Source organism: Portunus trituberculatus, chromosome 25, assembly GCF_017591435.1.
Source record: "Portunus trituberculatus isolate SZX2019 chromosome 25, ASM1759143v1, whole genome shotgun sequence".
NCBI lineage: Eukaryota > Metazoa > Arthropoda > Malacostraca > Decapoda > Portunidae > Portunus > Portunus trituberculatus.
Window position 1 is genome coordinate 16,653,414 of NC_059279.1, and position 13,527 is coordinate 16,666,940.

Here is a 13,527-nt window from a genome sequence, read left to right on the forward strand (position 1 = left end):
GAATCAAGGAATTCTGATGAGATGCTGGTGAATGCTTAAATGAAACAAACACACACAAACACACACTTTAAAGAAAAATAGGATAGATGGAGGCATGGAGACAGGATATTATGAGCCCTGCTCAAACCCTGTACAATACAGCTAAGTACACACACACACACACACACACACACATGTACACACCACTCAAAGGTAAGAGTCAATGTAAAAGAATATGGCTTTATTAACAATTTCCACAAAATACCACAGAGCTTGCCTGGCCCACTTCAGATATCTGAATGCTTAGGTCAAGGCATTGAAGACTTCATAAAATAAGTAACAAATATTTCTTTCAACATGTAAGTCTTTATACATAATATTTCAACTGTACATACAACAATAATGTACTACTCATATATGGTCTAATTCATCTAAGCACCTGAAGAGAAGTGCAGCATCTCAGTTTAATAACCACCAACTTGTTTATCTTTGTTGTTGCTAACACAGAACATCCACATCCGGCAACACCAACACACGTCTTGCGGTGGAAGACAGTGCTCTGTCTCAATCATTACATTGTTCAAGTTAAAGTACTGACACTGCACATCACAGTCTGGTGTGTGAGAATTTTAGCCTACAAGACCTGATCTGATGAGTCTTGAATAACAAAATACTGTCAAATGAAAGTGACTGTCAACTAATTCATTCTTTGTTTCCTCACTTACCAACTCAATGCTTATTGAGTTACTTGACAGCACTCAATGCAAGTGCCAACACCAACACAGGTCTAATGTCTGAAATGAATGCATGTCTAACATGAGTTCCTCAATGAGAAAAGATAAATTAAATAGATTGCAGTATTAGTCTGAATCTATTCAATCAGACAAAATAAAATCAGCCACATTCAACTGATCGGTCAAATTTAGCACTCTCAGCTCAGGAACATGTCAAAATTCCTCACTCACTCATTACAACATTACATGCTTCACCTGATGGACGCATACAATGCATTGCCACTGTGCACACAAAACAATCATGAACTTCACTCACATAAACTCTTTTTTAACTCATTTCAAAATTGTTGCATTTTGCACATGTGATCAGTTCTGTAACATTTCAGATATATGAAATGTGTCAAGCACTGTGTGAAGTCATTTTGATTATGAATCTTTAACTAGAATGCTGCCATGATGTACCACAACCACCAAACACACACACACACACCTGGAGTTCAGTCACTTAACACTGTACATATGTACAACGTAGATGTACAATAATGAAGGGATGTCAAACAAGACACTCAACTTTATGCCAACAGGTCTTAGTGACCCTATTGCTCTCAAACACTTTTCAATACATACATTGTATCAAATGTATATATAATATATGTACAATAACAGTTACTATTATCATATGTTACAAATATAAATAAGTTATTAAAACAAGCATTTATAAATATAAATAATCTTTCTTTCAAGTACACAACAGCCCATTCCTTTCCAAGAGAAAGACTGAGTGATCCCCACAAAGTGTTCCCACAGCTCTGAAAGGTTCATCTGGAGTATTAGCTAGCCAGACCAAGCCCTGTGGCAGTTAGCAAAGTGTGCACTAGTCCCACAACCTCTACAAAGGCATCTCTAAGAAAATAAACTCTGCTTTCAAAACAGAGATACAATCTAAAATTGTTGCCATATTACATGGAATGCTGGAATATCACTTGGAGCACTGCATGATAATCCAGTTACTTACAAGACTTAACTATAATGAGAAAAGTGTAAACCAATAATTAGAAAATAACTTACAACCTCTCCCATCGCAGGTATGCTAGTGTACATATGTACATTTTAGATTATACACGGCAGTATTGGCAACAATCAGATGGTACCAGAATGATGGTGTGGGGTGTGGAGGGCGCTGCACAGATGAGTTCCTCACACTTGTAGCCAAGCACAGCTTCATCAAACACTCACAGACTCTCACAAATGCACCGATGCCTTAACTCATACCAAACTACGTACACGTGCCACTTAATTTCCTTAGATACGTATAGTACAACTATACACAGACGCCAATTATTACAATTAATGCACCTATCCATTGTGTTATCCTTCACCACACTTTGGACACAGCAGGTGGTATGAGGGTGCAAGGCAGAGCATCTGATGAGGATTGCTTAGATCTGGTTTTATTTAGTATTGCATTCTGTCATGTTATTTTGTTATTATTTCTTAAAAATCTTTAAATTTTCATAATTTCTATATATTGCATGAATGTGTACTACATAAATCATGTGGAAAGAAAAGTCTTACCTCAATAAATGGAAAGTGATAACTAGGTGTGCATTAGACTTTCATCTCTTTTAGCCAATTAATAAACATTATTCTCAGTGATTGAAAAATTAAATATTTTCCAGAAAATTTAAATTAACATGCATTTTTGCGCAACGAAGAAATTACTTCCATAATTACGGTGCCACAGCCCAACACACCAACACAATGCATACAATGATGAAGGGGCAGGTGTTGGCCACAAGTCTCATCTATTTTGAGCAACAGAACAGCAGGTGGCAGCACACAGCCCAGACACTGGCTGGCTCTCCAACTCTGTCTTCACACACCACACTCACTTAACTAACACACTACAATGAGTGCTGCTCTGTTAACCAGGTGAGTGGCAATGCACTGAATTACAGATCTGATGAACTAAATCTGAAGCTTTTAAGCTTTAAGTTATTATCATTAAGTTTTACATTCACAAGGAAATTCTTTGTTGAAATCTATAAATTTCCATCAATACATAAGAATGTGATGTTAAAAAGAATCACTGCCACCCACCACCACTGTTACAAACTACAAGTATATTATTACAGTAAGTCTCTGAGGGGGTTTGTTAAATGGTACATCATAATACTCTATAAAGGACTTGTATAGTTGAACAAGAAGCAGGCAGGCATCAGTCCTCAAGACATCCCAGAATGTGCTCTAAGTAAAATATTTTTGTTGATTATAAAAGCTGAATTAATGAGGAAGCTGAGGAGTTGTACTACTTTAGTTCATTACATTATGTACTATGCAGAATGTCCTAACTTATGGAGTTAATCTTCATATGTAAGTAATTTTGCACTTGTATATTACATTATATATTACAACATTTTGTTTTACTGAGCAGTGTTCCACACAAAGTAGAGAAGTATAATTTTTATTAATGTGTACATAATGTACCTCATGTAAAAGAATATCCAAGTGTGAGAGACAGACATATTTCTGTCTTCAACATCATATCAATACTTTCTTTTGGTTGTGCATGATCTAAAAAAATGATAATAAAATTATAATATTAACAAATAATAAATGATAATTATAAATAAACAAACAAATGCATTAAAAACTTTAAAGATTAGTTTTGATTACTCTAAAAAGCAATTTATAAAAAGACGTTACAAACTGTACACTGTTTTACAAATTAAGCACTTTGACCACCTCAATTAGAAATGAGGGGAAGAGGTAGTTGATTTAAAAGGGCAGTGTTCACATCCCACATAACCTCCTGCAATATTTGGTGAGAGAAGTGATTTTCATCATTGCCACCAACAATTGCCTCTGCAGATCACTAATGATACCTGTCAATTTAAAGACATTATAGCTATACAGGCAATTCCTCTTATGTTTTTTGACTTGTTTTTACTGAATGAATGCTTTCTCTCAATTCTCTCCACCACAAACACATCACAACACAACTCACAGGAAACACAGGCAAACTTCAAATAGATTCACTTCCTAACATTTGTCAACTTCTACACTAGTCTGGAGAGAGAGAGAGAGAGAGAGAGAGAGAGAGAGAGAGAGAGAGAGAGAGAGAGAGAGAGAGAGAGAGAGAGAGAGAGAGAGAGAGAGAGAGAGAGAGAGAGAGAGAGAGAGAGAGAGAGAGAGAGAGAGAGAGAGAGAGAGAGAATACAGGGCTATCTAAATATCTGGGCTTTTACAGTTTTCCTTCCCAAAGTTTCTCTTGGCTTATCATCCTGAAGGAAGGATGAAGAGCTGGAAAACTGACCAAGCCTGGATTTGAACTAGGGCCTGCAATTTAGTGGCTAGGAACGCAAACAACAATTATTTAAGGTTCAGAAGAAATAAGAAAATCCTCAAAATTTCAAGAATTACTGTGGTTCAAAACTGGTGCAACATCATTCCTTGTGCAGCACTGATTGAGTACAATTCTTTCATCTTCCTTTCCTTGACTTTACTGTGCAGGTGCTTGTCCTCATCTGCTAGAGAGCTTCTTTGTTTGCCTGTTCAACACTTAAACAGCAAGTTCCATTTTATCTATTTCAAATCATAGGTGCCTGTCCTTGTCTGGCAGGACGCTTTCTTTTTTTTGTAAGTATATATGTGTTGGAAGGAAGCCTGTCAGTCCCCGGCACCAATGTGGCCGCAGCACCTCTAAGGCACACAGCAGCTGCCCTGCACACCACCACCACCACCAGCCAAGACTTAAGCCTACACAAAGCCATACATCTGTACTTACAATTGTCAATAATGTAATATAAAATAACAAAAAAGTATTTACAGCATTGTAACTAAAATACTTACAAAATAACTACATACACGACCCAAGACCAGCCAGGCGCAGTGAAATATTAAATAAAAGTATCGCAGGAAAGGAAACAAATGAAGCAGTACACACGTTCTCTGTGCCTGTCTGGCCTTGGCTTAGTTACATGGTGGTATAATGGCAGTCACTGCAACACTACCTGGCATGTAAGAGTGACACCTGCAGTACACACTGCAGTCCAGTTGCTATGCTCCGGCCGACCAGCCATCACTGAGTGTGGTGGCATGGCCAGACCCTAGACCCAAGGAATATTCAAACCACTGTTTTTGTGACAAATGAACGACACTTTTCTGCGACAAACTGCACTGAGATAAATGGTTCACATGTACCTAATGCAGTATATAAAAATTAAAACTAAATAAATGCATGATGTGTATGTATGTATGTATGTATGTATGTACTGATCAGAATTCATATATTGCCAGGTTGTACAATGTCCATTTAATTATAAAAATAAATTTAGGAAACTGTAGGGAAGTTCTTTGAAATGTACAAGATACAATTATGCTGAGTGTGAAGAAGCAATTGAAGACAATGAAATTCTGACAGTTTTATGAACAATAACCTGCAGTGGTTGTACTTACCTTGCATTTATTAGAAAAGTACCACCTTTAGTAACAAGAAACTGAGATATCTTGAAGTTGTGAAGTATACAAACTACAATGAGATACAATATGGGTCGGTAGTACAGCCACACCTGCACTGGGCCAGGTGTGTACTATTTGATGCGGTTGAGTACTTTGTCTGTTATGGTGATGAGGGCTTTCTGTTCCTCTGAGGGCTTCAAGGTGCTGATCACCTTGATGGCTTCCTGGCAGTGCTGGCGGGCCAAGAACTGTGTCTGCTCCAACCCGTCACTCTTGTGCACCAGTTCAAAGGCTTTCTGGACGTCACCGGGCTCCTGGAACCTCCGCATTATCATTGGGTTCAGCTCCGGGAACTGCAACACACGACAACAGTGTTAGGCCCAGCTGCTTCCAGGCAAACACCAGGGACAAGCTTATTATTTCACCCTTCAATACATTGGCCTTTGATATTTCCTGCCACCAATCCTGTCCTGGCCCATTAACCACTGACCACAACTCCACACAGATATCCTCCCCTCTTTAAAAAAAAAATCAATGCTCCTACTCAGATGAGATTTGTGGGCATTCTTTGATTAGGTTAGGTTTGGTTGAATAATCTCCAAATGAGAGTAACAAGTACAGGAGGTGTATAAATACATAATACATTTACACATGCATACCTTTTCACATGCGAAGAGCACGGGCGCGGTGGCCAGGCCCAGCTTGAGGTCAGCTGCTGTGGGCTTCCCCATGGTGCTGGAGGAAGACACAAAGTCCAGCAGGTCATCCACCAGCTGGAAGGCGATGCCCACGTTGCGGCCGTACTGGAAGGCCACCTCCTGCAGACTGTCATCAGCTCCAGACAGGATGGCCACCTGCAAACACAAGGTACAGTGAAAATCAACATCAAATAAGAAAACATCACCACCACCACCACCACCACCACCATCAGATAAGCTCTCTGGCAGGACTAATTTCAATGCCATTTAAAGGAGATACTAATCAATATGAATTTTGTTGTTGTATCACCCACCACTAGAAACGTAACTCCATAAACATTTGACATACCAAAATGTAAACGACACAATCCTGATATTACCTATCCTAGACTCTTGTAAGTCATTCCCACAGCTATAAACATTCCACTTCTGAACAATTATTTTCCCTTCCTCTTCTTTTCCTATGAGTTCAAACCAATTCCTTACATAACTAGCATCAGCATTTCCCTCTAACATTCTATCATCAAACCTGATGCCAAGTTTCCAAGTAATGTTTCTGAAGACAAAATTGCACATTCCATTGAAGTTTCCACATCCCATATTTTTACAACAGTTTGTTTATCGTGATGGGTAAACTCACGGCCTTGCAGCTGTATGCGATGAGAGAGGCAGTCTTCTTGAATGTCTTTTTGAGGTAATGAGCGAACCTCTCATTCTCGTTTTCTTTTGATCCGAGCTGCATGAACTCCCCCTGCACCAAGTCACTCATAACCTGCAACAACAAAATCTGTCACTCTAACTAATAAGATTACAGACAGCAGGTGCACAAGCTTAATCTTTCTAATGATGCTCCAGTCTGGTGCAAGTCTGGAAACATTGACACACCATTAACGGTACACTTCACTACTGTTGAAGTGCCTGTGGTTTTGCTATCAAATGAAGCAGCAAGTGTCACATTGTCATTATCAGTCAAACAGTCAATGTACAAATCAAACTCACAAGTCAACATTGATGAACTCTACAAAAACAAAAATTAGTTTGCACATAATACTACTGTACTTTTCTTTCATAAAGTACTCTGCACTTCAACTGAGTAAGATACCTACCAATGCTATACTATAATGAAAAGCAATTAGCATACTTCATCCACAAGAAGAATCAGATGAGTCATTACGTCTAATTGGCAAACAATTACAGAGGCATTGCATAAAACACCTAATGAATGACGACTGCACCACCACCACCACCTCCATAATGAGAGTAGGCTACCACAGCAAGATTGGCTGCCCAGACCACTCAGCCTGGCTCAAGACCCTGGCTGACCTGTGAGAGGACCACGATGACCTCCTCGTTGCGTATCCTGGCCAGCATGGTGGAGGCCACGGACAGGATGTAGTCTCCCGCCATCACCGCCTGCAGGACAACAAACATTACCACCACTGCAGGGTAAGTCTCTCAATGAAAACAATTACCATACTATATACGTATACAATCCATTCATTCTTATCTTGGTTTCCGTTAGTACACAGCTCGTGGTGGCGGGACAATAAGGCTCCTTAGGCTGTGCACAAGGCTGCTGCGTGAACCATGAATCTATTCTTCTTGTTCACTTATACATTAGTATTCAGTTTCTATTGTCAATAATGAAATACTAATCGATATGTAACTTCTCTACCTAGTACTTTTATCATAACCATCATACACACAGATCAGTTATGAGAGTAAGATGACAGATGGGACTTTTATTAGAAATATTATATAATACATAGGAAAACTGTTTCAAGAAGGGAATCGACTGCATCCATGTATCTGAAGTGTATATTGTTTCTAAGAGGGAAAGTTGGCCAAGTCTGCAGATGACCTTGTACACAACACATTACCCTCAATATAAGCAAGTATAAGTATTTTCTTGCCAAAAAGTCTAGTATTCAGTAAAACACAGTTTGCTGCTAGACTCATAAACACCGAAAGGAACTTGCATTGAGACAACCTTGACGGGAACAGTTAGCAAATGACACGGTATGAAGGAAGCGACTCAGCACAACCTCTCGGCTCAGTTGTCGCAGGTCGGCACTCGGCAGTCGGCACCTCCTCTCATCTCCCGCGATATCCTTGGAAATAATTGGTCCCACATAATGGTGAAGGTGTTTGGTGGATGACATCAATAGGGAGTGGCACATACTATATCTCAATCCTCCATTCTATTGTTCCTCTTTCCTCAAGTACTGCAAAACTGGTCTGGTACTTATTCGGCCTACTTAATTCCTCCCCCTGAATCTCCTTTGCCATTATTAGTGCTATTAGTTATCATTACAAAATTACAGACTCAGCATCTCAATACGACTCGGCCGGATATGAGTCACAGTGAGTCATAAAAAAGAATAACACAAGACATGCCGATGGCCGTTTCAGCAGTCACTGTTCATAATGGTAACGTGAAAGACTTCCTTCTGTCATTTTCTCCCGTATACAACACCTCTGAACTAATTGCTTTCATACACCATGACGCGGCTTCACCCAACACTCAACACCCTTTGGCATTGTTATAAAGTGGCTGCTCTTGGTGTGGAGACGCTGAAATCAACAAAGCCCTGCAACGGTAACATCCGGGAAAGCAAGCACACACACACACACACACACACACAGTTTCCCTACGTCAGCCAGGCTCTCACATCACGCAAAGGCACACGCTGCCCTATATTTCCTGACAGGGTGAAGGTGGTGGGTGAAAAACGTGTTAATCTGGCCAAGGGAGGGGAAAAAATGAGTAATGGCACGTTATTTCAAGTCATGCAGCCTTTCGCGAGGTATAGCTGGTAATCTCTCTCTCTCTCTCTCTCTCTCTCTCTCTCTCTCTCTCTCTCTCAATACACTACATGCTGATTGCAAATTATTTACATTACTTCCAAGCTTTCAAACAAAACCATCACACCACAACGCCATTCAAAGAAGATGGAAATAGTACTCATGACAAAAACAAAACTTTACCAAAACTTCCTCTACAATCCCTCCTCCTGTCACTCGTCTTTCCTATGTATTCCTCGCAGTCCCATCCTCTTCCCCATTCCGTCTCACCCCTACACTTCATTTACACATATCTTCAAAACTTCCACTCAAAACTACTTCACAACTCCATCCGCGGAAGATAAAAATAGACTTATGACTCCAATTCAACTACATATTAGGCACCGCCATAGCCCACACTCCCCCATCCATTACCCATCGTTATTCCCTTCCCCTCCCGGCATGGCTCTACCCACACAGACCACGAATAAGTATTCGGCTCCACAAAGGCCATATAACGCCAACTGAACCGGACTTGTTGGTCTAGTGGAAGGGAAAAGCGTGAAAGGCCTGCCCCCGCCCTTCCTAGCGTATCCGGCAGAGAGAGAGAGAGAGAGAGAGAGAGGGCGGGTTCTCCTTTTACAGTGTTGCGTTAATCAAGATTCAAAGAAAGGATTAACGTCTAACTGTTCAATCTACGTAGATTACTTCTGGTTAGTTCCGGATGCTTCACGTGTGACTTATTTTCCAGGGTCTAATTTTTCGTGTCTCACTTTTCCTCTCGCGTGAAGTTAAAGTTCTGCCAAGTATTTGTATTCTCTCTCTCTCTCTCTCTCTCTCTCTCTCTCTCTCTCTCTCTCTCTCAACAGGAAAAAAGGAAGAAAATACGATCTTACTTGAGTTTTTGTTATTAATGTTCACAGAAGAAAGTACGCAAAATATCTAAAGGACACGAACATAATAAACCGCATGAATACTGGGACATATTTTTACCTTGAGATTTGTGTACGATTAGACCATTTTATTGACATTAGGAGGGGTCTATGGAGGTCAGAAAATTAATGGCCACAGTCTTCACTATTTCAATCCCACACATAAGTTTCTGAGCTGCATAAAGTTACCAAAGAGTAAAGAGAATTAATATGGAAACACGTCATGGCAATGAATGGCATAACCCTTCAATACTGGGAAACATTTTCAGCTTGAGATTTGTGTACAATTAGACCATTTCATTGACATTATAAGGATCTATGGAGGTCAGAAGACTAATGGCCACAGTTGCCTGTGCGTGTGCCTGTGGGTGTGCGTGTGCGTGTGCCCTACTTACATTATCACATGAAACACACCATACAACTTCAAAATTCAGTCAAAGAAGCTTAGTGTAAATCCTTTCTTTGGGTGGAAGGAAGCAAGTAGACAAGAGCCATCATCAATAGGACTCCATAGTGGCAAACAAGGTAAAGAGAATATTGTATCTATGTAGGTATTCTCTTTACCTTGACGGGAAGGACCTCACCTTGCGCTGCCCGTAGAGGTTGTTGACGGAGGGCTTGCCGCGGCGGGTATCCGAGGCGTCCAGCACATCGTCGTGGACCAGGGACGCAGTGTGTAGCATCTCCGTCACCTTCGCCACCTGCCACTGGGAGTTGAACAATCTGAAACAACAAAGAAAGGTGCTACTGACTAATCTGAAACAAGACGCAAGGAACAACAAAGAAAAGTGCAATTAACTCCAATCTGAAGGAATAACAAGGAAAGGTGCAATTAACTCCAATCAGAAACAAGACGCAAGGAATACCAATACAGGAAGGGAAGCTGGAAACACGGAGCAAGGAACAACAACGCAGGAAGGTGCAACTAACTCCAAAATAACCTGAAAAAAGGAATAACAACAACAAAAAGTGTAACTAACTCCAAAAATCTAAAACTCGGCGCTAGGAATAACAACAAAGGTACGACTAACCCCAAAACAATCTGATATGGGGCGCATGGAACAATAACAAAAAAAGGATGCAACTAATTCCAAAAATCCGAAATACGATGCAAAGAACAACAAGGAAAGGTGCAAGTAACCTCAAAAATCTGAAACAAGGCGCATGGGATAACACGGGAAGGGAAGCTGCAACAACCATGAATAAATAAATTAATCAAAATAAATAAAAATATAAATAGGAAATAAGTACATACTAAAGTGAAAGGAGGAGGAGGAGGAGGAGGAGGAGGAGGAGGAGGAGGAGGAGGAGGAGGAGGAGGAGGAGGAGGAGGAGGAGGAGGAGGAGGAGGAGGAGGAGGAGGAGGAGGAGGAGGAGGAGGAGGAGGAGGAGGAGGAGGAGAAGGAGAAGGAGAAGGAGGAGAAGGAGAAGGAAAAGGAGGAGAAGGAAAAGGAGGAGAAGGAGAAGGAGAAGGAGGAGGAGGAAGAAAACAAGAAGAACAAGAACATGAACAAGAAGAGCAAAAAAGAACCAAAAGAAGAACCAAAAGAAAAACAAGAACAAAAACAAGAACTAACAGAAGAACAAGAACAAGAGAAAAGGAAAAGAACGAAAAAGAAAAAGATAAAAAGAAGGATAAGCAGAAGAAGGAGAAGCTGAAGAAGGAGGAGAAGAAGCAGGTGATAATACAGATGATGACAGGTTCAGGTGGCACGCGGGCTAGGCAGGATGCGGCGAGTCACCTTCCTATGACCCTCTTGAAGATCACGAGAGAAAGTTCGCATTGCTGGACTTCCCAGAATCTTCCTTTCCTTCAGTGGGGGTGAGATCGGAAGTGGCTGCATTCTTGGCTGACCCGGAGCTTTCGTCTTATGGGAGTTATGATACGCCAGGTAACAATTATTTTCTTTTTTTTTTCTTTTTTTCAGTGTGTGTGTGTGTGTGTGTGTGTGTGTGTGTGTGTGTGTGTGTGTGTGTGTGTGTGTGTGTGTGTGTGTGTGTGTGTGTGTGTGTGTGTAAAGGAAAAGGGAAAGCTGACGATGATGAAATGATAACAACGACAATAATCACAATAACATTAATAACACGTTTTTTTGGATGTTTAAAGAAAACTGACCAAAAAGATAAACAATAGGATAAAATAATAATAACGGCAAAATAATAAATAAATAAAATAAATAAATAAATAAATAAAAATAACTAACAATAACTAGCTCTGACCAACAGGTAAACATGAATAAATAAAAAAAAACACATTAGCAGCAAAAACCACAATAACAAAAATAAGAACTAGCTTAATTACTTATCTATTTTACCTATCTATTCATCTATTTTTTGGTGTTTAAAGGAAAGATGGCTAAAAGATTAAACACGATTCTCTAAGTGATGAAATTATGGCACCAAAAACCATATCTCCTTCCAAAAGTTACCTCCATGCTTCTCCTCCCCGTCAGGCCTTCCTCCATGATTCCTCCACCTTCTCTCCAATTTTTACTATTCTATCTCGTCTCCTTGATAGTAAAATGCTAAGGTGTTCTCCAATAAGTAAAAGTCTCGTTCTGAGGAAAACTTCACCAGGAAACTATAGTGATTTGTTGACGTCAGGTACGTACAATATCTCTCTCTCTCTCTCTCTCTCTCTCTCTCTCTCTCTCTCTCTCTCTCTCTCTCTCAAAAGAAGAAGAAGAAGAAGAAGAAGAAGAAGAAGAAGAAGAAGAAGAAGAAGAAGAAGAAGAAGAAGAAGAAGAAGAAGAAGAAGAAGAAGAAGAAGAAGAAGAAGAAGAAGAAGAAGAAGAAGAAACAAGAACAAGAACAAGAGAAGAAGAACAAGAACAAGAAAAACAACGAATAAAAAGAACAAGAAGAACAAGAAAAAAGTAGAAAAGAACAAAAGAAGAACAAAGAAGAAGAAGAAGAAGAAGAAGAAGAAGAAGAAAAGAACAAGAACAAGAAGAACAAGAGGAACAAGAGGAACAAGAAGAACAAGAACAAAAGAACAAAGAAGAAGAAGAAGAAGAAGAAGAAGAAGACGTAGTGCTAAATATAATGAAAAAGAGAGAGAGAGAGAAAAAAATCAGAACTCCATAAAAGAAAGAAGTGATGAAGCAAGAAAATAAGAATAGAAGAACAAAATCAGCAGTACAAGGAAAATAAATAAACAAACAAAAGCAACACAGATAAAAAAAAAAAATAAATAAAAAAAAAACAAGAACTAGACCAAAACAGAAACAAAGCAAACCAGTCATAAATGCCCTCGAGAAAAAGAAAACTCGTTACAAACTTGAATAATATGAACAAAAAAAGGAAGTGGAGAGCAAAAAATAAATAAAAAGATGAGAGAGAGAGAGAGAGAGAGAGAGAGAGAGAGAGAGAGAGAGAGAGAGAGAGAGAGAGAGAGAGAGAGAGAGAGACAAGAAAGTAAAGAGAAAGAAAGTAAACAGAAAGAGAGAAAATAAAGAAGAAAGAAAATATGCAAAATAGAAAGAAAATAAACAAAGAGAGAAAGAAAAGAAAAAGAAGATAATAAGCAAGAGAAAAATAAACAGAGAGAAAATAAAGAGAATAGAGAGAGAGAGAAGAGAGAGAGAGAGAGAGAGAGAGAGAGAGAGAGAGAGAGAGAGAGAGAGAGAGAGAGAGAGAGAGAGAGAGAGAGAGAGAGAGAGAGAGAGAGAGAGAGAGAGAGAGAGAGAGAGAGAGAGAGAGAGAGAGAATAAAAGCAAAAGTGATATAACGAGTTTACAAAAGAAGGCAACTAAATTAAATAAATAAGGAGGCAAAGGAGAGGCTGTGAGAGAGAGGGGAGAGAGAGGAGAGAGAAGAGGAGGTGGGGGTGTGCCTTAGGTGTGTGTTTGTACGTGTGTGTGTGTGTGTGTGTGTCAAGCGGTCAGGCAGGTTGGAAGGTTGGTAAATGACTCGGGAGAATCTTCAAGGTCATCAGTG

General features: G+C 39.8%; 1 protein-coding gene across 1 annotated transcript in view; it reads right to left on the reverse strand.

The window, feature by feature from the left end:
* Positions 1–205: 205 nt before the first annotated feature.
* The window catches only part of LOC123508698 (all trans-polyprenyl-diphosphate synthase PDSS1-like), a 65,128-nt gene continuing 51,806 nt past the window's right edge, over positions 206–13,527 (reverse strand). The window contains exons 4-8 of the mRNA XM_045262566.1: positions 10,173–10,311; positions 7,196–7,285; positions 6,513–6,644; positions 5,834–6,028; positions 206–5,527 (exon numbers count right to left, since the gene is read on the reverse strand). Coding sequence (XP_045118501.1) covers positions 5,306–5,527; positions 5,834–6,028; positions 6,513–6,644; positions 7,196–7,285; positions 10,173–10,311 — 778 coding nt within the window. The 3' untranslated portion in view covers positions 206–5,305. The remainder of the gene's footprint in view (positions 5,528–5,833; positions 6,029–6,512; positions 6,645–7,195; positions 7,286–10,172; positions 10,312–13,527) is intronic.